We start from the raw sequence: 22,583 nt of genomic DNA, 5'->3' as shown, positions 1-22,583 counted from the left end.
TTTGCAAGAATATAATTTATCATTTTAAAACTCTATTATCTTTGATCTTTCACTTGCTAAGGGAAAAATGTTGCAGCAACCCTTGAGTATTCTTTTGATTCCGCCCAAGTGGCAAAGTCGAGGTTATCCATCACCTAAGCTTCCGATTATTCCGCGACGATTATCAAGTGTTAAGTTATCTGCAACAATGAACAATTACAACACTTTTGCTTCGACCAACAAAATTAGCGGTGGCAAAGGGTACTTGTTTTCCCATTTGTTGTTATTCCATCTGTTTCATTTTGACAGTCGTTCTTTAAAAATTAAAATTAATGTACATCAATTAAAGGATTATCAAATAACATTGATTTAATGAGAGAAAAAAAAAAATCTCATTTGACAAAATTACCCCTTGTCATTTTTCATATTGTCGTTATTACTTCATGACAAGGATGAATTGGTTCCACGAAATAAAACTAGAGGTTCGGGATTATGAAGTGGATCGATATGGAGTCGTAAAAGATTATGTTTATGCGAATTATTGTGAATACGGTGAGACTGCTTCAACAAATATTATTATTATTTTTATTTTATTATTTTTTTTTTTAATTTTTTTTATAAAATGGTATTTGTGCAGGTCAATGTGAACTATCCAAAAACAAGATCGGATTAGATGGCGACATATTTGCTGTTACAGAAATGTCATTCAAATGTATCGCACCTTTAAGGGTATGGATTTTGCATTCAAGAATTAATTTTCGTATATTTTAAAATTCTTTCGATTAATTTTTCTTTGTGTTATAGAGTGGAGATCAATTTAATTTGTTTTGATGGTGAAGTTATATGACTACTCTACCACTCGATTTTACTTTGAAAATCTCATTTTCAAGCTACCGAACCTAAAGGTACATTTTTTGAGTAGCTCTATACTTTTTATTCTTTATCGTTTAAAGAATATCTTTAGATTTTTTTTAATTCTACATATATATACATGGCATTACATACAGTAGCACCTCGATAAATTAATATGACTATTGAATACTTCTCAAAGTTAAAAATTGAAAAAAATATATGTGGTTAGCCACTTGCTCCATTCAATCCATCAAAAGTAGCTTCACTATTAATGATAGTACTATAATTTATTTTTCAATTTATTGTGTAGGAAAAGAAAAATTAATGAGTTATGCAAGTACATAGCTGACATTATGCATTTATATCAACACTTAGTTATTCTCTTAAAGTCTAAAATACTTGATTTCAAGCATGAATAATTAAAATCAATAATATTTATTTTACTATATAGGACATGTGAGAAATTTATGTTGACCTTCTCTTTTTCACTATGATCGTTGAATAGATTAATGTTTGGTATGTTTATGTATGCAGCCAATTTTGGAGGCAAAATCGACAGTTGTTTGCCTTGGTGAAAACTATCGTCCAACTCGTATATCTCAGGAAATGATATCTAAATTAAATCAGTTTCTCGTTCATGAAATGAGGGCAAAAAAGAAAAACTAAACTAAACTTTTTGTCCCATAAAAATTAGATATCTTGTTTTATTTTACCTATATGTATTTTATGTCAAAAACACCAATATCTTGGTTAAAAAGAAATCATGTTGACTTTAGATCATAATACAAAATGAATTTCGAAAATATGAAAGGTTTTTGGATTGTCATATATGTTTTCCTATGCAGTTTGAATCAGTGCAATCGAAGTTCATATATGATTAGGTTATAATTAAAATAAGGGGCAATTTTCTAAAAATCTCTAAGCGCTAGTAGTTTTTCAAATTAGGACTGTTGGACTTTTGCAATTTGCTAAAAGTCATTTGTTCTTTACATGCACCTTCATCGCGTCTATCTTAACTGTTCTCTATCAAATTTCGTCTAACCCCACTATACTCCGCCAAATCTGCTCGACCCCTGCTTTCCGTCGTTGCCATCATCGAAGTTTGCCACACAATCACAAACACACACACACACACACACACACACACACACATATTCACACACCTACATAGTGATGTACGCGCCAGAGATTTAAGTTTTCTTCTTCTTTTTATTTTAACTAAGTTATGTGATTAAGCTATGCAATTTTTTTTCTTCCAATTGTTGCTCGTTAATGTAACTAGGCTCTATAAATAAGTTTTCTAAGTTATTTGTATAAGTTGTGTATGTGTTGTGGAATGCATCTATTCTTATTTTAGTTTTTTCTTTAATTTATTTTAACTAAGTTGTTCCTTATTAATATAATTAAATTGTTACTTATTAATATAACTAAGCTGTGCAAATTGTTGTATTGTCGTTACTGTTAGTTTTCCTAAGAAATTGTGCTACATATACTTCAGACCTAACTTCAGATTCAGAGCACGAAAGCGCACAACAACATTTAATAAAAAGTCAAAATCTACATGTCCTTATAACTATAAAGAATATCTTTTAGGGGCTTCCAGCTAATTTCCCCATAAAATAAATCACATAATTTGTTTTATAGTGATTTTTAACAATTAATTAATTTGAATCTCACAAATTGCGAAACTTGAATATCATAGGTCTATTTATAAGCTTAACAAAAAAAATTAATCAACAATTAGAGTAGAAATGATAAAATTATGGTGAAAATACGTAATTTTATTGTCCTCGATCGACAATAAGATTCTATATATATTTTTACCATGACCAAAATAAAATCTCATAAATCACAAAACATGAAAGCTGTAGAACATGTGATCATCTTTCTAATGCAACTTGAATCAATGTAATATGAGCTTATGCGCAAAAGTTATGATCAAAATAAAATAGATAGTAAGAACACATAATTAATTTTTATAGTCACGATCGACAGTAAAATTACGTAATCTTATATTGTCGGTCAAATGTTGGTCAACGCCGGTCAACGAATGAAATTTTGTGTTGAGTGGTTTAAAATTTGAGAAGAAAAAAAAGAAGCTCATCAAATAAAATTTTACTATTTTTTCATACTATATATGCATGAAAGTACAGGTTTCGGGGTTTTTTTTTTTCAGTTCTCGCAATTCACAAGTACCCGAGTACATAATATTTTCGAGTGCACAACACACAATAAAGAAAACAAAATACTGAATTTACCTCCAACATTACAGGGCCCGCACGGGCCTTGAATATACAGTCGATACCCACATCAAACGTATATAGAGAGAGTGAGAGAAGATTCGTTCAATACAAATATACAACCAAACTAGTTTTTTCACATCGCGTGACTCGGTCGAGTGCAGTTGAGTCAATAGTCGATACTTGTCAGCCCGAAGATGACAGCAATTGTAGCAATAACAGCCTACCAAAATTGAGATACATCCATCATTCATGTGAAACATTAATATTATTTTCACAAACATTAATATTCGTAGCACATTGCTCCAATAGTCGAAATTTTGTCAAAATGTAGCGTTTAAGAAGGGTAATTCAGTCATTTAAAGGTGTAGTTTTGATGGTTTATCTTTGATTATTTCTTAGAATGGATTGACTCATAATAATCGAATATAAACCCTAAAGATATTTCCCTAACGTGCCGTTCTTGCATGTGTATAAGCAAATCAAGAACGCCAATATCAAAATCGTTTATATGAATCGAAAACTTTGATTCATTTGTGATATTTCGATGTTGGGGAAAATAAAAAAATGATCGATTTTCAACCCCGTCACAAATCTGGCCGTAAATTTATGCAAGGAAAATCATCGGAACCGGACATTAGATGGATAAAAGTAAAACAAAAATCCTTAAATGACAAAATTACCCTTTTCAAACACTCCACTCCTTCCAAAATTTCTACTATTGTATTTTTGAAGGAGGTTGTTCTCTTTTTCATATTGACTAGGAAAAAAACCCGGGCCAGGATTTTAATCGAATATATAGTCCAAATTCAATCTCCATAAATGAAATTAATTGTATAATCACAAATCTCAAATATATGACGATCACATTGTACATGATCGTACGACAATGTAATCGTAACGAATTCAATCAATCTTATGAATCCCATCAACATTCCCAAACGAGGCCCGGACTAATCTCTCCATGAAATGTGTTACCAAATATGCAGAAATTTAATAGCATATAGATCAGGCAAAGATGATAACATAAATCAGGCGAACAGAGGAAGATTAAACTTAGATCTTAAACTTGTCAGAGTAACGAACGAGAGAGAGACACAAAAACAGTTACGAACTGGATTAAAAATAAATAAATAAAATAAAGAAAGAATACTCACAGCAATTGTGCTAGCAACATATCCCGGTTTCTCACGAGGATCAAGTCTGGAGCAAACGAGAAGCAGCGCTGCGAGATACCATGGAATTCCAACAGTAAAGAATCCAATAATGAACCTTCAACAACGACAAAAAAAGAAACGGAGTACCTCCTTTTAACAGCTAGTATATAAGAAGTTATTCGTCAAAAATACCAAAACCAAGATTATAATTCGAGCTTATGTGAATCCCATAACTCCAAATTATACCACTTACTACTCCGAATTCACGAACCAACCCAACTTTTGAGTCACTCGAAAGAAAAATAAATTTAAGCCATTTTATAAAACAGAAGTAAGTGGTTCCAAAAATTTAAATAACCGATCAAAAATCCGATTTTTTTATTAAACTTTGGAAGCACTTTGGGAAAAACAAAAGTAGTTTTAAAAAAATGGGGGATTAGTTTTGTGTGGACGAGACTTACAAGAACCAGCCAAAGCCGATACCACAACAAGGAAGGCGGGCCTCCCTTACGGGTCTTCCTTCTGCAACAGCATAACCTGCAATGGAAAATCGGATCAAATCACTTCACAACTTAGTGGCAACATGGTTACACCTCGTTTGGTTGCCAAGATAAGATTAAATTATCTAATGACAATTCCAATTATTTTATCAGACATCGGGACGTCCAACAAAAAAACTCTCTAAAAGGCAAGATAAACCATGATAATATAATATTTGCGGGTCGACCCAGCAAGTTTCTTGGGAATACCAAACTCAAACAAAGTCCAATAATTTAGTTAATCATGGCTAATCTCCCCAACCAAACGAGGCCTTAGTACATAAGGAACTGTTCGACAAGATCAAATTCTTACTCTTTGGTCCCTTTTAGACCAAGAAAACATCAGATCATCTTTTAGTCAAAAACAAAGTACAATCGAAACGGATCTCGCAAAGGTTTGACGAACACTAAACATAATTCCCGCAACATCGGGAATCGGTCTTACACCCATACACTTGATCAATTATTCCATTCAAATACTACCAAAATCCCAAATCAAGAAAACACACACACACACAAAAAAAAAAAAAAAAAAAAAAAAGATTCATAATTCCCTGAAAACTGCAGATCAAGGTAATATAGGGGATCCCATATTAAAAAAATTCAATTAATAGAAGGATTCAGCTCACGGTGCAACAAATAATTTTCAGGTCAAAATCTCGAAAATAACGATCACAATTCAACGGTCTGAACAAATTACAGATAAAGACAGAGTCTTTATCAATGGGTTACTCTACTCGTACACACAAGATTCAACATCTGATTGATTGATCGGAAATTACAGAAAAAAAATTGTGCAATACAGATGGGTATATATATAAACAGTATGATACCTGGAACAGTTTGATAACCATGAGCGTAAAACTGAGGCGGCGGAGGGTGGGGACCACCGGAAATTCCAGGCGGTGGAACGGGTTGAGGGAAGCCTATGGCCGTCGGGGGAGGGTGGTTGACTACACCCTGGAAAGTTCCATACGGCGGCGGCGGTGGTTGTTGGTTGTAACGGGTGCCCTTTTTCCCTTCACTCATAATTGATCTTTCTATTTACCTTCTTTTTTTCTCGATCGATCAGAGATTTTTCAATTGGGTTTCAGAAAAGAAATTGATTTTTTGAAGGAATCTTTGATCTTCGTTTCGCCCGAAGAAAACCTCAACAGAAGAGAGAGAGAGAGAGAGAGAGAGAGATAAGACAAAATTAATGCTCAACAATAATGGAGGAAAGCAACTCTATCAAGTGGTTGTTTTCTTCATTTTACTACTACTTGCTATAATTAATTCGTTTTATGAGTTCGTCTAGTGACTTGTTCGTGCTTAGGACAACTTTTTGGTTAAGTTTCACATGTAATAAAATCTCAACAAAATTATTACTTTAACATGGATTAAATAATAGTTTTTTCTTGTTCTGGCTGGCTCAGTAAAAACCTACTAAATTATTATTTTAATAATTAATATTTTATTTAATTAATAGAATTTTATTAATTCCGACTGTAAATAGATATACTGGGTAACGGGAAAACATATATGGAAAAACGAGATGTTCCAAAAATGGAGATACGAGAAACTTGAGAGAAACGTATAAGTATTAAAAGTATAGAAATATATTTATAAATATGCTAAATTAAATATAAATAAGTTTTTATTTACATATATTTTTTTATATATTTTGATATGAATATATTCAAAATAAATATTATTATCAACTAGCACTTTGAATTGATCATTAAATCATGTAAATAATTAGGGAATCAACAAAAATATTTGAAAAATTGATGTCAAACATGTTTTCAACTTTTCAAAAGTTACAAAATGACTCATCAGGTGTCCAGCAAATATCCTCGAGTTTCGAACACAAAACGTATCCGAAACATAAATACGTTAAGAAGTTAAAGTATTCATGCTACATAATAAATAGAAAGAGTAGCCTAGTTGTAGAGTATGAAAGCAAGACAACTAATGGTTGATTATATGCCCCGATCACAAGACTTTTATTATTTGAATTGTTAATTAATTGTCAGAGATAATTATTGGAATTTCATGGTTAATCTCCAAATTAATTTCTGCCTATTCATTTGTTTAAAATCATGAATAGGTCAAACAAAAATTGCCTCCAAAACGTGGAGTTGTGGACTAATGTATTGCACATTTAATTCAGTTAAACTTGTAAATTTGAATGCCTTGAAATTTGGCTAAATTTTACTCAAAAAAAAAAAAAAAAAAAAAAAAAAAAAAAAAAAATTGGCTAAAATTTGTAACATAGTTTGATGCTTAATCACCACTGGATAACTTAAGGCCTCGTTTGATGCTTAATCACCAGTGGATAACTTAAGGCCTCGTTTGATTAGATAGATTAGTCATGATTAACTAAATTATTCGACTTTGTTTGATGTTTAGGATTCCGCATGCACAATAACTTACCGGATCAACCCGCAAATATTATGTTATAGTAATTTATATTGCCTCCTAGGAATATTTTTTATTGGATCTTCTATGTTCCAATAATACAATTGAATTTTATTAGATTATTTAATCTTATCTTGGTTAATCTAATCCTGGCAACCAAACGACGCCTAAATGTATTAGGATGTTATTTCTATACGCCCGAAGCAAATTCAATTCCACTTTCACCATCTTCTGCGATTCACTGATCCAATTTCCATGCATTAAGTAATTCAAGACCAATATATGAAAAATAACAAGCAAGTAGTAGCAAATATTAAAAACCAAATCTTTTTCCAGATTACTCGTTCGAACATAGACTACTCACACGAGAAAACACACGATCACATATTACGGTTACGAGTATAAAAGTAGAACATTATATAACACAATTTGCAGCAGTTATAATACATGGAGACCTACTTCATACTGCTTAAACGAGCTTCATACCGAACAACCGCTACATGGTGGGACTTTGATGTTGACTTCAACGAGCTTCATATTGAACAACTGCAAGAAACAAAATAAAAAAAATGAATTGAAGAGCTGCAAACGCACGAATGAATCATCAAACAATATGTTCGCAATCAAGATTCCATTTTTTTTCTTTCTTAAGATAAGCAGGGAATCTTCTCGTTCTTAGATTACGATGAAAACTAGACGATTTGTCACTTCATATTTTGCTATTGATAGAGTTAACCATAACAATTGAGATAATTTAATCTCCCGTATTTCCACTTGCACAATAGAAACGATCGATTATACCACATATCCAGTTTTTCTACCTTCCGAAGTTCCTTCAATCTTTTTACCAAATGACGATCGAGTCCTAACGATATTGTTTCAGTCCGAAGTGTAAGAATATAAAGCAATCTAACCATGCAAATAATTGCGAAATACCAAGATTCGAGAATACAAGAAACATAACATCTCGGCTCGTCTTTCGTTCATCAAAGATTAAAACAAAAATTGCTTACTTCTAAGCAAAGCTAAAGCAAAGTTTTATCGCAGAATTTACGACCGCTACTAATATATTATCTGTCACGTAATAATCATTTCCGCATAAAATCACCCAACGGCACAACTAATTTTTGCCCATGAAATCGAATACGTAGATCACCAAGATTGTCAACCATATCATTTGTTATTTGGAAAAGCAGGTCTATGTGTCATTAACGTAAACTCTGAAATTAATAAACAAAATACCCTAAATAGCCTATAATATATTTTCTGAAATTCGATATAAATGATTTTATTCACAATTAAACTGATATAACTTTCTATTGCTGAAATTTGAAAAATAAAAATAAATAATTAAAAGGAAGAAAAATTACTTCGGCGGGTACGTTTCTTGTAGAGAATACGATAACCACATTCACGACACTGAATCACATCCCCTTGCTTCAGTGTGTTCTCTTGGCCGCAATCTGAATAAACCCCAGTTCAATTTTTCAATTTGATTATCCATACCCCAAAAAAAAAATCAGAATACGCGATTAACGAAACGCGTATGCGAAATTGGGAATTAATGAATTTGTTAATCAAAAATGGAATTCATTATTAAATAGGGCAAAGTACCTCCACAGATGTAGCTGACTGGCTCGGGCTGAGGATCCATTGTTTTCGGCGATCGATAACCAGAGACTCTGAATTTTAGGGTTTAAAGGTCCTTCTTCCTCTGGTAGGAGAGGGGTTTTTCTTTTTATATACACAAAAAAAAAGGTAACATACTCCGAGAGAATTACATTTTTAGCCCCTCAATTTTATTATAATTCCATTTTTCGCCATTCATGTTGTGAGGCGAATCAATTTCACCCTCGATTACTAATATGCAACACTTTCGCTCAGTCCGTTAGCTGATCGTTTAGGACTAGCAAACAGCTTCTCACTTCTGACATCCGATCAGCTGTTTTTCCACTTCTGACGAGGTTCGATCAACTAACTTCAGTTAAGTCATGTTAATCAAGTTAACTAAATCAAGTCAGTTAATTGGAGTTCCTACGACGTCGCTGGTAATAATCGACAACAAACTCAAAGTTAGCCAAATGAAGTCTGCTGATTGGAGCTCTGGTGACCCGTCATCGGCCACAAACCACTGGAAAAATAAGCAAACTAAATCAAGTCAGCTTAATCTGAAGTCAACTAATTGGAGACGTGACAAATTAAAATACGGAATAAGAGAAAACAAAATTAAGATTTGAAAAGGGTAAAAAAGTATAAGATAATTAATGGGGTTTATGTCGAAAAAAAAAATTGAATTAAAGAGGATTATTCGGGATAAAAATATAGTTGATATATTTATACTAATTAAGTTAGTAAAGGACTGACTAGGGGTAGTAAACGAACTGAGTCGGCTCGTGAACTCAGCTCGACAAAAGCTCAAACTCGAACGCGAGCCAAATTATAGTTGTTGGACTACTCACGAGCTTCTTATTTAATTGTTTTTTTTTTAAATATAGTATACAATAAAATTATTATTATTATTTAACACTCTAGTTGAGCTCGAGTCGAACTACTCGTGTCAAAATATCTCAACTCGAACTCGAGCTCGAGTACAAATAGTCGAGCTCGAGCCTGCTAAAATAGGCGAGTTCGAGCTCAACGTTGAGCTCGAGCTCGAGCTCGAACCAACCAAAATAGGCGAGTTCGGCTCGTTCACACCCTTAGAACTCACTACGTCTAGCAAGTTTGTTATATAAAACACAACATAGGAGAGGTCATTGTAAATATTAGGGTAAATTACAAACACCCCCTTGAGGTATGGTCAAATTACAAAAACCCCCCTCTTGTTTGGATAATTACATCTACCCCCCTCAACTATGATTTTTTCTTAGACCTCCACCTTTATGGTCCCAAATTCAACATAGTCATCTAGATTCCGTGAAATGTGATCTAGTTTGTACTCTTTTTGTGTAAAAAATACAGTTTCCGATGCACCACAAACTGATATATACAAGCTAAAAATCACATATTATGATCATCTTGCTTCATAATGTAGAGTTTGACTGGGATAAAACGGGTACAAAAGTGATAATATTCCATATAATCTCGAAGATTCCACTAAATTTGATGAGTTGAGGGGGGTGGTTGTAATTATTCAAACAAGAGGGGTGTTTTTGTAATTTAACCATACCTCGGGGGGTGTTTGTAATTTACCCTAAATATTATAGCAACCATGGTTTTTTTGGCAATTGAAAATTATGTATGGACTTTTAAATCAAGTCTGTAAATACTCCTATATATTGAAAATAATCATTAATAAATAAATAAATAAATAAATAAATAAATAAGAGAGATTAAAAACCCCGATACCTATAAGTTATAACCTTTGCTCATTTCTCATTTTTCTCTGCCCTCTCTCATCACTCCTAACGCACTCGAAGAACACATAATCTCGACCATTTTCCAGGTAAAAATACTTTTTTAATTAATCATATTTCGATTTCGATACCGAGGGAAGAGGTTTTTTGTTTCGCTCCTACTCCGATACTTTGTAATGGTGAAATTCATCTAGGTTTTCGAGCATGGGTTCGTTACCTTCCCTATTGAATTTCGGAAGCGTAAATATGATTTCTTTCGGTAATTTCGACAGTTCCGTTTGTTTAGTTAGTAGGGTTTCTTCCCGCGGAAATGGGATTAGGTTTAGAAGTTCTTTATGGAGTGGCACACAGTCGAGGTATTTTCGTGTTTGTAGATATTCTTCGACCACAACTACGGAACAAGGGGTTTCGGTATCTCTTGATTCTAATACGTATAGAGGTGGTAAACAAAATCCAGTTTTGAAATCAGTGCCGAAGGTAGACCCCCTTCTCGATATTAATTGGGACGAATTGGAGGTTAGCGGGAATAGCGGTGGTGGTGATGAGAGAAGTAAGGTGATCGAGTCCTTGGAGAAAGTCGAGAAGCTAGAGTCTAGTAGTAAGGTGAATGTAGCTGTAACCGAGCCTACAACGAATGATGCAGCCGATCGAGAAACGAATCGTAAGCCGTTTAAATCGGGGGAGAATTCGACACGCAAGTCGAAGACTATGAAGAGCGTTTGGCGGAGGGGTGATTCGGTGGCTGTTGTGCAGAAAGTTGTGAAGCAGCCTGGGACGGGTGGAGAAGTGGTGTCTGAATCTGTTGCTCCGCCTCGGAGAGTTCAACCGAAGTTGCATACGAAACCGTCTGTTGATCCATCGCCTTCTGTTAAGAAACCTGTTGTCTTGAAGAATGTGGGCGATGGAAACGATTTGGTTGAAAAGACAATAAGGCGAAAGCCGATTTTGATCGATAAATTTGCGTCCAAGAAACCTTTGGTGGATCCTCTGATTGCTCAAGCTGTTTTAGCCCCTCGAAAACCGGGGAGCCGCCTTCCGACTAGAAAAGTCAAAAACGACTGGAGAAAGAAGAGTAAAGCAGGTACAGCATCTGATGGGGACCCGAAGCGTAGGCGTAAGGTCAGCGATGATGGCATTCTCGACGAGGATGTGTCTGAATTCGACGTTTCGATTCCCGGTTCTTCGAAGGCTCATACGGGCGGCAGAAAATGGACTAAGGCGAGCCGGAAGGCGGCTAGGAGGCAGGCTGCTAGGGATGCCGCCCCTGTCAGGGCGGAGATGGTGGAAATCGACGAGGATGGCATGTTGACCGAAGATTTGGCGTACGAATTGGCAATAAGCGAAGGCGCACTTTTTGGGTTTTTTTTCGAGAAGGGAATTAGGCCCGACGGAGTGCAGAAGCTGAGCAAAGAGATGGTGAAGATGATTTGTAAAGAGTTCGGGGTGGAAGTGATCGACACTGTACCGGTTAGGGTTGAGGAAATGGCGAAAAAGAAGGAGATTCTTGATGAAGACGATTTAGATAAATTAGAAGATCGGCCTCCGGTTTTGACTATAATGGGGCATGTTGACCATGGAAAGGTAGTGTGGAACAATGTTTATCGATTTGTTATAACTGTTTTTAATTGAAGAAATTCTCTCTCTCCGAACTCCAGCTAATATGTTTTGTTTCCGCATACAGACAACACTTTTGGACTACATAAGGAAGAGCAAGGTATATATATATATATACACACACACATATAAGGATATACCCGACTTCGAGTCTTTTTTTTTTTTTATTCCGATTTTTAGAGGTTTGCACTCATTATTATATACAAATGTGTCTTAGGTGGCAGCGGGTGAAGCTGGCGGGATTACTCAAGGAATTGGGGCTTATAAGGTTCAAGTACCTATCGACGGAAAGACACAAACGTGTGTGTTTCTTGATACACCTGGCCACGAGGTAATATTGTTTATTACCTATTGTTTTTTTTTCTTCTTGTTTTCTCGACAGATAATCTAATTCGCTTTGTTCATTGTAATTTTTTTATTAATATTTTGGCAGGCATTTGGAGCGATGAGAGCGCGTGGAGCTAGAGTGACGGACATTGCTGTAATTGTAATTGCAGCTGATGATGGGATAAGGCCTCAAACGAGCGAGGCTATTGCTCATGCCAAAGCTGCAGGGGTGCCGATTATTGTAGCTATCAATAAGGTATTTTTGTTATGGTAGTTTTATTGCTTGAAGTACAAGTTTCGTGTTGGTTTTATTTTTATTTTTTATTTATGGAACCAATGTAGATTGATAAAGACGGAGCTAATCCAGATCGAGTCATACAAGATCTTTCAGCAGCTGGTTTGATGCCTGAAGAATGGGGCGGCGACATCCCAATGGTTAAGGTGATTAAATATATATATATATATATATATATATATAAACTTGGATTTTCATGTCCACTTGTTATATAAAGATCAATTCTTTTTTAGACGATAAATTATTCTTGAACCGTGTATAACAGATTAGTGCTCTTAAAGGCGACAATGTCGCTGAATTGCTGGAAACCATCATGCTTGTTGCTGAGGTACTTAGTTTTTATTTTTATTTTTTATAAGTTGTGTCCATATATATTGTTGCTATGTGTAAAAAATAGTTATTGTCATGTTTCCTCATTAATTCCGGACCTGGTTTTCAATTTTTTTCCAATTTAAGTTGCAAGAATTGAAGGCCAATCCAAAGAGGAATGCTAAAGGAACAGTGATTGAAGCTGGTCTTGATAAATCAAAGGGGCCTATGGCTACTTTCATTGTACAAAATGGAACACTCAAAAAAGGAGATGTAGTAGTTTGCGGTGAAGCTTTTGGAAAGGTGCGGGCAATTTTTGATGATAATGGTAAACGAGTCGATGAATCGGGGCCCTCTATCCCAGTACAGGTATATTGCTAGTCTTTTACGTTTTCTGATATATATTGAATGGTGAATTATATTAGATGTAATAATCATATTAAACTCTATTGACCGACTCGTAATTTTTGTTTGAAGTGCGACTTTTTTTTTCACCGAATTCTTGAAAAGTATTGTGCTTTATTTGCCAGGTCATTGGATTGAATAATGTTCCATTAGCAGGTGACGAATTCGAGGTCGTTGTCTCACTCGATATTGCTCGAGAAAAAGCAGAGGCAAAAGCAGAGTATTTAAGAAACGAACGTATAACAGCAAAAGCAGGGGATGGAAAAGTTACGCTCTCTTCTTACGCATCTGCTGTTTCTTCGGGAAAGAATGCCGGTTTAGATTTGCATCAACTCAATATCATACTCAAAGTTGATGTTCAGGTACTCACTCTTTTGTGGGTTTTCTTAATATTCTCGTACGGGATTATATTGATCTGCAATTTCTTTTTTCTTTTGTTTTAAATGAATCTTGAATTGATGGATAGGGATCGATCGAGGCTATCAGACAAGCTATGCAGGGGCTTCCACAAGATAACATCACAATCAAGTATGTACATCAAGCAACGGGCGATTTGAGTAATAGTGATATTGATCTTGCAATTGCGAGTGAAGCCATTATTTTCGGTTTTAACGTCAGAGTATCTGGTTCGGTTAAGAGCTACGCGAATAACAAGAGTGTTGAAATTCGTCTGTATAAAATTATTTACGAACTTATTGATGACGTGCGGAAATCAATGGAGGGTCTCTTGGATACTGTCGAGGTAAATAACATTCCTTGATTTTAATTTGTTTTTTTTCTTAATGCGTTTTCCGTAGTTCGATATCTCCATCTTAAAACTGGAATTTATGTGAGGAAAAAAATGTCTTTATTTTTTGCAGGAAGAAGTCCCTATAGGTATGGCGGAAGTAAGGGCGGTATTTAGTAGCGGCAGTGCACGTGTTGCTGGATGCATGGTGACGGAGGGCAAAATAGTCAAAGACTGTGGAATTAGGGTACTTCGAAATACAAAAGAAGTTTATGTCGGTGTCCTTAATTCCTTGAAACGGGTTAAGGAGATGGTGAATGAGGTAAATTTTTTTTTTTTTTTTTTTTTTGAGTGATCCTATATTTCGTAAAAAAAGTTCAACGAGTAGGGTTTCTTGATTTCTTGATAATCGGTTTTACGATGTGACAGGTAAATGCGGGACTAGAGTGTGGAATTGGAATAGAGGGATTCAATGATTGGGAAGCGGGTGATATTATCGAGGTCTTTAACTGGGTAGAAAAGAGAAGGTCGCTCGAAGAGGCATCGGCCACAATGTCAGCTGCAGTTAAAAAAGCAGGGTACTAACTGTAGAGAAACACAACACACATGACATCATCATCGATGCCTTATTATTATGTTGGCTCCCGGTGCAGAAGTTTAGAGCTGTGAATATTTAAGCGCGTTAGGAAGGGATTTAAGTTCGTTTTGCTTAGGGGCGATAGGGTTCGTTATAGCATTAAAATTATACAAGTTTTTTGCAGAGTTTTTAGAAATGACCGCCATATGCAACAGATGCTTAATTAACGTCTAACATCGCGTTTTGATTGGAGATTTATGCGTAATCAGTTTTGCTAATCTTGTATGATGTTGGCCATTAATTATGAATGTGAGATCCTTTTGTTAATTGTGTAGCGCTCGCGGTGTGGGAAACCACCGTCACAGAACAATTTACAGGCCGATTGACAAACGGAATAAAAACCAAACCAATTACAAGAAGCAACCCGAGCAGTAAGTAAGATTATGGGATGCGGAATTCGCATTTCTCGAGATGTATTTGAAGCGCCATTCCTATTATTTCAAGTGCGAGGCTTCAAATGTAATTCGTTCTGCACTTGAGGGGGCGTATTGAAACTAGTTTTTAATCATCAACCCGGAGATTGTCTTCGTCTTAGATTATTCTCTCGACCCCAACGAGCAACACCTCTACAAAATATATCTCAAAATTAATATGTGTTTTGACATTTTTCTTTAAAAGATAACATGTTGAATATAAAAATATTATTTGATAAATTTAAATTGTTTTTTTAGTTAAAGTTATAAAGTGAAGTTTTTATAATATCTTAGAATTTCAACTCCAATGAGGTTGGCTCTTTGTGGGCACCAGGTTTGGGTCCACTACTTTAGCGGGCCATTGAGTTACCATGATTTAGAGGATGTTTGGCTAAGCTTATAAGATGTTAAGGAGCTTATAGGCTCTTCCAAAGTGTTTGGTAAATTTGTAAAAAAAGATCTTAATTTTTTTTTAAAATAAGCTGTTGGAGACCAAATAAGATCTTTTTAAATAAGTACATTTACCCCATATTTTTATTTAAGATCTTATAATGACTAAAAATAGGAAATAAGCTCATTATCCAAACACTCTAAAAATTAATCCTAAAAATAAGATGTCACAGCTTATCAGCTCTAAAAACATCTTATCAGACGTAAGAGCTTATCAACGATTTAAAATAAGCTTAACCAAACACCCTCTTACATTCCTCCATCAAATACTTGTCGGGCCAAAAGGTGAGGGGCCATGGGGGCGAGGGATTTCGCCTTTTGGTACAAGACTTGCATAAATCAGAAACTGTCTCGATTATTTTGGTAATATATATACTCGTAATTTCGGTTAATGATTAAAAACTAGCTTCAATTTCGTTCAAAAAAAAAAAAAATAGGAAAATAAGAAATCGGAACTTCGGAAATTGAAACGAAATAAACAAGTTCCCAAATCAAAAAATTCAGACCGGAATAGGCAGAATTCGAAAATTTCCAATATTTGCTCACCTTATAATATTGGTATTTTAATTGTAATATTCAGAAGGAAAAAAAAATCTGAATTTTTGGAATCATTTTCGGAACTTTAATCGGATCGGAGTCTCATAAAGAGATCCAAATAATTTCGGAAAAATCGGAAGTCGGAATTTCACAATTCGGATTGAAAAATATTGTTCTAGAGTCAGAAAATTTCAAATCAAAATCGGCGAGAATCGAAAATTTTGTTCCAATTTCCACCTCTAGACCAGAGTAATAAATATAAGAAAATTTGCTAATTAATGGGAAAGGGAAAAAAATCCACTCATTTAAATAATTAAAATTAAAATTACAAAATAATTAGTACTATTTCATAAGATTAATACAAAATAATAGAGTATAGAATCTATAGATACACAAATCGGCATAGTTCAAAATTCAAATTTCAAAAGGGGAGGGCTTCCACCATAATTCATAACGGCACAACGAAATTAACGGCCCTTCGCCATGGCAACTTTCTTCTTTCCTCTGTAATTAAGTAGTTCTACAAAAGTAAGCATGGAATTCCCCCCCCTTTTCATCTTTTTGCCCTTGAATTTGAATTTAATAATCTTTTTTCATTTTTTATTTAATTTTTTTCCCGTTCAAATTTTGAAAAGAACCGATCCCTTTTATCAATGGAGGAAGACTTTGAATGGCAAGACCCACTTCTTATAACTGATGTTTCTACCCTGCAGCAACAAGATCAAACTCAGATTCAATGTGGGTTTGTTGAATTTCATTTCAAGATTCAATTTTTATTTTGTTCTGCTTCTGTTAATTTGATTTTGTGCTTTTCTTGAATTTATCCTTCACTCGCAGGCGAATTGCCGACTTTTTTTGGATCTGAAGCTTCAACAATGGAAGTAACGGATGAATGTAGTCCCACGAAGATTGATGGTAATCTCTCGAAACCCTAATTTCTAGGTTAAATTCAGTTCAACATTTAGCATTTCTTATTCAGATCTATTAGTTCTTGATTGTGCTTAGTCATCGATATATGCGGAGTAGCTCGTTTTTTTCGTTTGAATTTCAAATAAAATTTGATCCCAATTGAGTTTAACTTTCTAAAAAAAAATCGGTTTCTATAGGTCGTTCGATGTTGGGATTTTCGCTAACATCACCCGATTTAGTATGCATGGGTTCACCCGACATTACTAACCAAAGATACGAAGAATCGCCTAATTTTTTTACGGGCGGAAGAATCGACGTCTCTTTAGAAAACGGAATCGAGGGTTCGGAAACAATCGACCCCTTTAAGGATCCATCTGCAAATATGGAAGATTTATGCACCGAAGCTTCGTTTGAGCTTGTCGCACCGCCATTGGTCGAAGAGAATCTGACTAAAGATTCCACTACCGTAATTGGCATCAATGTTGGATCTTCAACTAGTGTTGAATTTCAAGACAGCATCCGCTTTTCCGAGGACGGTAGTTTTAACGGCGGCGATACTATAAGGACAGAAAATCCCATAATCGGTGACGACGACACAAAAGACGTTCGTCTTTATCAAACTGCACGGTTTGGGAGTTTTTCGTATCATTTTGAGAATTTAGTGTCGGGGGAGTACTTAGTCGATCTGCACTTTTCGGAGATAGTGTTCACTGATGGTCCCTCGGGAATGAGAATCTTCGATGTTTTCTTACAAGATGATAAGGTAATAATAATTGCTTCGGTTATCAAGAAGACAAGTTTTTTGATGTGCTGGATAATACGAGCATTTATTGGTTTTTAAATTTTGCAGGTTGTGTCTTGTTTAGATATTTACGCACAAGTCGGCGCACATGTTCCTTTGGTGATATCCGATCTTAAAACTTGCGTTAATGGAGACGAAGGGTTGTCGGTTAGATTTGAAGGAGTAATTGGCAGTCCAATAGTTAGTGGAATATTTATTAGGAAAGATTCTTCTGCAAGTAAGTCGAAAATGAAGTTTCTAAATATCTTCACAAATTTAACGGCTCATTGCGGATGTACGAAATATAAATTCATTTACTGATCTCAGGTTCTGAAGAGGTGAGATTATCCGAACAAGTGGGATTTACGTGCATACCACAATGCGATTCGCTGAATGTACATAATCTTTAAAGCTATTTAAATATTTTTAAATTAAGATCATGTGCATTGACAGATGTAACTAACTAACTAAATTATGTTAATTGATAGGACGACGAAAATGGTTCGTTCAACGATAATGAGTTTCATAGGCTTCGAACCGAACATGCAATACAGAAGGAGGAACTGTCGAAGACAAAAAGGATTTTGGAGGGAATTAAACGAGAATACGAGGAAAAGAGTAGAGAATGCCACGAAGCTTGGAAATCATTGAAAGATCTTCAAAACGAGCTTATGCGCAAATCAATGCATGTCGGATCATTGGGTAAGGAAGTCATTTTACAATTTTAGTGATCGTTACAACTATATACTATGTGTTAATTATACATAAAATTATTGCTTATTTAAACACGTCTGATGATTTTTACTCATGTAGCTTTTGCAATTGAGGGACAAGTGAAAGAAAAGACGAGATGGTTTTCATCACTTCGTGACTTGACACGAAAATTGAAGGTATTATTATATATTGGAATTTTTGATACATTGTGAATTATTATTATATACTGTGAATTACAGTACTTGAATCGAATTTTCGATTTATTTTACGACAGATTCTGAAGATGGAACATATTAGCCTCACAGAAGAAGCTGCAGTCCTTAAGCATTATGTAGGAGAGATGGAGGGTGTCCAATCTATTGTTCAATCCACAAGTAATTATTTTTTAATATACCTTTCGATTATTTATTCGTTTGCTTATTAATATTTTTATTTTTTTATTTTTTTCTGATGAATGTAAATATATGTTGCCAGTGAATCAGCAAGTCGAATTACACGAAGATATTAAAAATAAGTACCTCCAAGAAGTGAAGCAGAGGAAAGAACTTTACAACAAAGTTCTTGAACTGAAAGGTAATATAACTGACTTGTCGATTTAACGATTTTATGTTTAAGTTTCTCAAATTTGATAAAAAATACGTTTTCCGTCAGGTAACATTAGAGTATTTTGTCGCTGTCGGCCATTGAACACTGAAGAGATCAATGGTGGAGTTTCAGTGGCAGTTGATTTCGAAGCTTCAAAAGACGGCGAATTAACGATTTTGTCAAACGGGATATCGAAAAAGACATTTAAATTTGACGCCGTTTTTAGTCCCGAAAACAACCAATGTAATTTCAAATTTTTTTTAACCCATGCCTTTTCGATTTAATAATAATTAGTCCATTTTTTTATAACTAATTAGTACATATTCTTTATTGTAGGTGATGTTTTTGAGGAAACGGCCCCACTTGCAATTTCGGTTCTCGATGGATTTAATGTTTGCGTATTTGCTTATGGGCAAACCGGAACTGGAAAAACATTTACTATGGAGGGAACAAATGAAGCTCGTGGAGTTAACTACAGAACTCTCGAGAAGCTATTTGACATAATTGAGGAACGGAAAAACACGCACCGATATGAAGTATCGGTTAGTGTTTTGGAGGTTTATAATGAGCAGATAAAGGATTTACTAGTTTCGGATTCGCAGCCTGGCTTAAATGCAAAAAGGTCGGTTCTTTAATTAATTAGATAAAAAAAAGCTTGCTTCATAATTCGTTGCTTCCTTATTAAAAAGATCGGTTTTTTTATTGGAGTAAATGCAGGCTCGAGATAAAACAAGTAGGTGAAGGAGGGCATCATGTACCGGGATTGGTCGAAGCAAATGTGAACAATGTGAGAGAGGTTTGGGAAGTTCTTCGGACTGGCAGTAATGGAAGAGCCGTTGGATCGACTAATGCCAATGAACATAGTAGCCGTTCCCATTGGTTCGCTTCTTCATTCTTTCTTGATTATTTATAATCCCGTTTTAAGTCGAGAAAAAGTTGATAAAAAACGATTCTTTTTTTTTCTAAAATGCAGCATGCATTGTGTAATGGTGAAGGGAGAGAATCTACTTAACGGAGAATGCACGAGGAGCAAGTTATGGCTGGTTGATCTAGCCGGAAGTGAGAGAATAGCTAAAACGGAAGTTCAAGGAGAGAGATTGAAAGAGACTCAGAATATAAATCGATCACTTTCTGCACTTGGAGATGTTATATCTGCTCTTGCAAATAGAAGCCCACACATCCCTTTTAGGTACAGAATATAAATACATCACTTTCTTGAATTTAGAAATTCGATTTTTGCTAAATATATTGCATTCTGATTTTTTTTTTTTTTTTTGGGTGTGTAGGAATTCGAAACTCACTCACTTGCTTCAAGACTCTTTAGGTATCCACGCGTTTATTGTAGTTTTAAATTAGATGAAATCACTTTTTTCTAAGCCCCGTTTTCTCTTCATTATAGGAGGAGATTCGAAGACATTGATGTTTGTGCAGATCAGTCCAAACGAAAACGATCTGACCGAAACTATTTGCTCGTTAAATTTCGCTAGTAGAGTTCGCGGGATTGAGTTAGGTCCTGCAAAGAAGCAAATGGACAAAACCGAGCTCGTCAAATACAAACAAATGGTAATGTACACTATGAAATCCTAGTTTTCTGTAGATTATTGTTTTAATTATTTTTTTTCTGATATCGATTTTATGTTTGAAGGTTGAAAAACTAAGGCAAGAAATGAAGAGCAAAGATTCCCATGTACGGAAGTTGGAGGACACTAACTATGGTCTTGAGGTGAAGATAAAAGATAGAGATTCGAAAAACCGAAGCCTCCAAGAGAAGGTAAATTTGCATGAGGCTCGATTTTTTTTCACCACCGTTTTGATCTATATCTTGAACGAATATTTTATGATTCTTGAAAAAAAAAATCAGATAAAAGAATTGGAATCGCAACTTCTGGTGGAGAGAAAGTTAGCACGACAGCACGTTGACTCGAGGATATTAGCAGAAATGAAACAACACCAAGAGGAGCAGGTCAACTCCGAGTCAACGAGACCGCCACTTGCTCCGACGAAAATACTCGGTGTTCATAAATCTCAATCCGAAACCAAACCTCAACCAAGTAATAATATCCCTCGTTTATCTGCTGAAAACGATGACTTCTCGTTTTTCCCTCTTTCCATGGATGAAAATCCCAAGATGGATAAAGAAAATAATCCGGAAATTGCCGAACAACTATTAAAACCGCCGAAACAAACAGGCAGAGCTTCGCTTTGTCCGATTGTCCCAAGGGTTTCTGCTCCACGTAGAAACTCTCTTATCCCACTTCCGAGTTTGCATGGACAAGCGAAGCTAGCACCCTCGTTTCTGCCGTTGACTCCGATTCAAGCCGATAAGAGTGAAGAAGGAGGTGAAACGTGTTTGCCCCTACAGGTGCATAGTCCGAAAGATCAAAAGAACAGAGGTAAGAGACTCGGTAGTGCGTTGAGAAGAAGCCTACAGAAGAAGATTTACGTGAAGACACCCATGCAGCCGCCTGTTAGAAGAATCGGTGTCAATGTCGGTATGGATAAGTTGAGAGTTTCGATCGGGAGCCGAGGGCGAATCGGTCAACGCGTGTTTCTTGGAAACGCTAGAAGAGGTGTAGCAACAAGGGATGCTAATAACAGTAATAATAATACTCAGCTGAAGCAAAACCACAGAGACAAAGAACGAGGATGGAATACTGGGACAGTAACAAGGAATCTCTTGTAGTGGTTTTCGAGTTTCTTTCGTATTTATTTGTTCCGACTGACCTTTGCATAGTTTGAGTTTCAAGATTCGTTTTTTTTTTTTTTTAACTTTCGATGATGGATGATGCTTATCATCTCTTTGGTTGGTTTAAATTTATTTGTTTGGTTGAAGTGAATTGATTTGATGGTGATGTACATAACGATTGTAATTTGGTTCGGGTGGTTTTTTGTTCGTAATTATCAATTAATGGCTTGCAACATCTTACTTGTGCAAGCTCTATGTATCAAGTTAAAAACTTGGAAAGAAAGCAACTCTACTTTACTCTAAGCTGAAGTACTGAGATAATCGACAAAAAACGAAAGCAACATTTTTTTTATGTCCTTTTTATCAGCAAACTCGAACGAGCGGCAACAAAGAGTGAACTCAGGTGCTACGTGCGATCATGCAAGAGGCGTGGGACTCATGCACAGTCATCAAAACTGCCGCGTTTCAGTGCTTCAAACAATACTTGATAAAATTCGATAACGTTTCTATTAGTTCTAACGACGTCGTTCTGAGTTCTTCAAAATCAGTAATAACATCGTTAAATTTGTAACAACCAAGCAAGTTAAGCAACTACTAGTCTGGCAGCTGATTATCTATATATCAAGAAATTATAAAAAATGATATAAAATATTAAATTAATTTAATTTAAT

The 22,583-nt window shown here is 35.2% G+C and overlaps 4 protein-coding genes and 1 non-coding gene across 7 annotated transcripts; 3 read left to right on the top strand and 2 right to left on the bottom strand.

The window, feature by feature from the left end:
• Window positions 1–2,011, top strand: LOC105957077 (acyl-acyl carrier protein thioesterase TE3, chloroplastic). The gene is made up of 5 exons (XR_016028983.1): window positions 1–240; window positions 431–531; window positions 617–708; window positions 786–884; window positions 1,366–2,011. It is a non-coding gene; the product is annotated as an acyl-acyl carrier protein thioesterase TE3, chloroplastic (transcript).
• An 898-nt stretch (window positions 2,012–2,909) lies between these two features.
• On the bottom strand, window positions 2,910–6,092 carry LOC105957118 (large ribosomal subunit protein eL20z). The gene is made up of 4 exons (XM_012981043.2): window positions 5,601–6,092; window positions 4,690–4,765; window positions 4,229–4,343; window positions 2,910–3,294 (listed from the first exon to the last, which is right to left on the bottom strand). Exons 1-4 carry the CDS (start codon window positions 5,794–5,796, stop codon window positions 3,241–3,243), a joined length of 441 nt encoding a protein of 146 aa, XP_012836497.2. The 5' UTR covers window positions 5,797–6,092; the 3' UTR covers window positions 2,910–3,240.
• A 1,388-nt stretch (window positions 6,093–7,480) lies between these two features.
• On the bottom strand, window positions 7,481–8,934 carry LOC105957090 (DNA-directed RNA polymerases II, IV and V subunit 12). Its single transcript, XM_012981009.2, has 3 exons — window positions 8,782–8,934; window positions 8,538–8,630; window positions 7,481–7,713 (listed from the first exon to the last, which is right to left on the bottom strand). Exons 1-3 carry the CDS (start codon window positions 8,819–8,821, stop codon window positions 7,691–7,693), a joined length of 156 nt encoding a protein of 51 aa, XP_012836463.1. The 5' UTR covers window positions 8,822–8,934; the 3' UTR covers window positions 7,481–7,690.
• A 1,537-nt stretch (window positions 8,935–10,471) lies between these two features.
• LOC105957117 (translation initiation factor IF-2, chloroplastic) lies at window positions 10,472–15,104 on the top strand. Of its 2 annotated transcripts, XM_012981042.2 has the most exons (12): window positions 10,492–10,612; window positions 10,718–12,104; window positions 12,205–12,237; window positions 12,355–12,468; window positions 12,571–12,720; window positions 12,807–12,905; window positions 13,025–13,087; window positions 13,216–13,437; window positions 13,599–13,835; window positions 13,940–14,215; window positions 14,334–14,522; window positions 14,630–15,104. In XM_012981042.2, the coding sequence occupies exons 2-12, from the start codon at window positions 10,728–10,730 to the stop codon at window positions 14,783–14,785; spliced, it is 2,916 nt and encodes a 971-aa protein (XP_012836496.2). In that variant the 5' UTR covers window positions 10,492–10,612; window positions 10,718–10,727; the 3' UTR covers window positions 14,786–15,104. The 2 variants fall into 2 exon arrangements, with proteins under 2 accessions (XP_088667612.1, XP_012836496.2); XM_088811486.1 differs by having other exon boundaries at window positions 10,472–12,104.
• Window positions 15,105–16,610: 1,506 nt separating this feature from the next.
• LOC105957116 (Di-glucose binding protein with Kinesin motor domain-containing protein) lies at window positions 16,611–22,147 on the top strand. Of its 2 annotated transcripts, XM_012981041.2 has the most exons (18): window positions 16,611–16,765; window positions 16,873–16,975; window positions 17,075–17,152; window positions 17,344–17,909; window positions 17,997–18,165; window positions 18,255–18,322; window positions 18,416–18,629; window positions 18,741–18,817; window positions 18,916–19,015; window positions 19,116–19,214; window positions 19,293–19,469; window positions 19,563–19,848; window positions 19,944–20,105; window positions 20,200–20,415; window positions 20,513–20,550; window positions 20,626–20,789; window positions 20,872–20,997; window positions 21,088–22,147. In XM_012981041.2, exons 2-18 carry the CDS (start codon window positions 16,891–16,893, stop codon window positions 21,907–21,909), a joined length of 3,447 nt encoding a protein of 1,148 aa, XP_012836495.1. In that variant the 5' UTR covers window positions 16,611–16,765; window positions 16,873–16,890; the 3' UTR covers window positions 21,910–22,147. The 2 variants fall into 2 exon arrangements, with proteins under 2 accessions (XP_012836495.1, XP_088668669.1); XM_088812543.1 differs by having other exon boundaries at window positions 16,615–16,975.
• Window positions 22,148–22,583: the final 436 nt, after the last annotated feature.

This window comes from Erythranthe guttata, chromosome 13, assembly GCF_056151865.1.
Source record: "Erythranthe guttata isolate IM_541 chromosome 13, IM_541, whole genome shotgun sequence".
NCBI lineage: Eukaryota > Viridiplantae > Streptophyta > Magnoliopsida > Lamiales > Phrymaceae > Erythranthe > Erythranthe guttata.
This window is presented reverse-complemented; position numbering and strand designations above follow the sequence as displayed.

Coding starts and splice junctions, on each gene's coding strand:
- LOC105957116 (XM_012981041.2), top strand. CDS start 16,891: ATGGAGGAAGACTTTGAATGGCAAGACCCACTTCTTATAACTGATGTT. Junction 18,630..18,740: donor AATGCATGTCGGATCATTGG/GTAAGGAAGTCA, acceptor TTACTCATGTAG/CTTTTGCAATTGAGGGACAA. Junction 19,470..19,562: donor TAGTCCCGAAAACAACCAAT/GTAATTTCAAAT, acceptor TCTTTATTGTAG/GTGATGTTTTTGAGGAAACG.
- LOC105957117 (XM_088811486.1), top strand. CDS start 10,728: ATGGGTTCGTTACCTTCCCTATTGAATTTCGGAAGCGTAAATATGATT. Junction 13,438..13,598: donor GGCCCTCTATCCCAGTACAG/GTATATTGCTAG, acceptor TTTATTTGCCAG/GTCATTGGATTGAATAATGT. Junction 14,523..14,629: donor TTAAGGAGATGGTGAATGAG/GTAAATTTTTTT, acceptor ACGATGTGACAG/GTAAATGCGGGACTAGAGTG.
- LOC105957090 (XM_012981009.2), bottom strand. CDS start 8,821: ATGGATCCTCAGCCCGAGCCAGTCAGCTACATCTGTGGAG. Junction 8,631..8,781: donor AGTCAGCTACATCTGTGGAG/GTACTTTGCCCT, acceptor GGGTTTATTCAG/ATTGCGGCCAAGAGAACACA. Junction 7,714..8,537: donor CAAGAAACGTACCCGCCGAA/GTAATTTTTCTT, acceptor TGTTTCTTGCAG/TTGTTCAATATGAAGCTCGT.
- LOC105957118 (XM_012981043.2), bottom strand. CDS start 5,796: ATGAGTGAAGGGAAAAAGGGCACCCGTTACAACCAACAACCACCGCCG. Junction 4,766..5,600: donor TGGTTATCAAACTGTTCCAG/GTATCATACTGT, acceptor TTTCCATTGCAG/GTTATGCTGTTGCAGAAGGA. Junction 3,295..4,228: donor ATGTTGCTAGCACAATTGCT/GTGAGTATTCTT, acceptor CAATTTTGGTAG/GCTGTTATTGCTACAATTGC.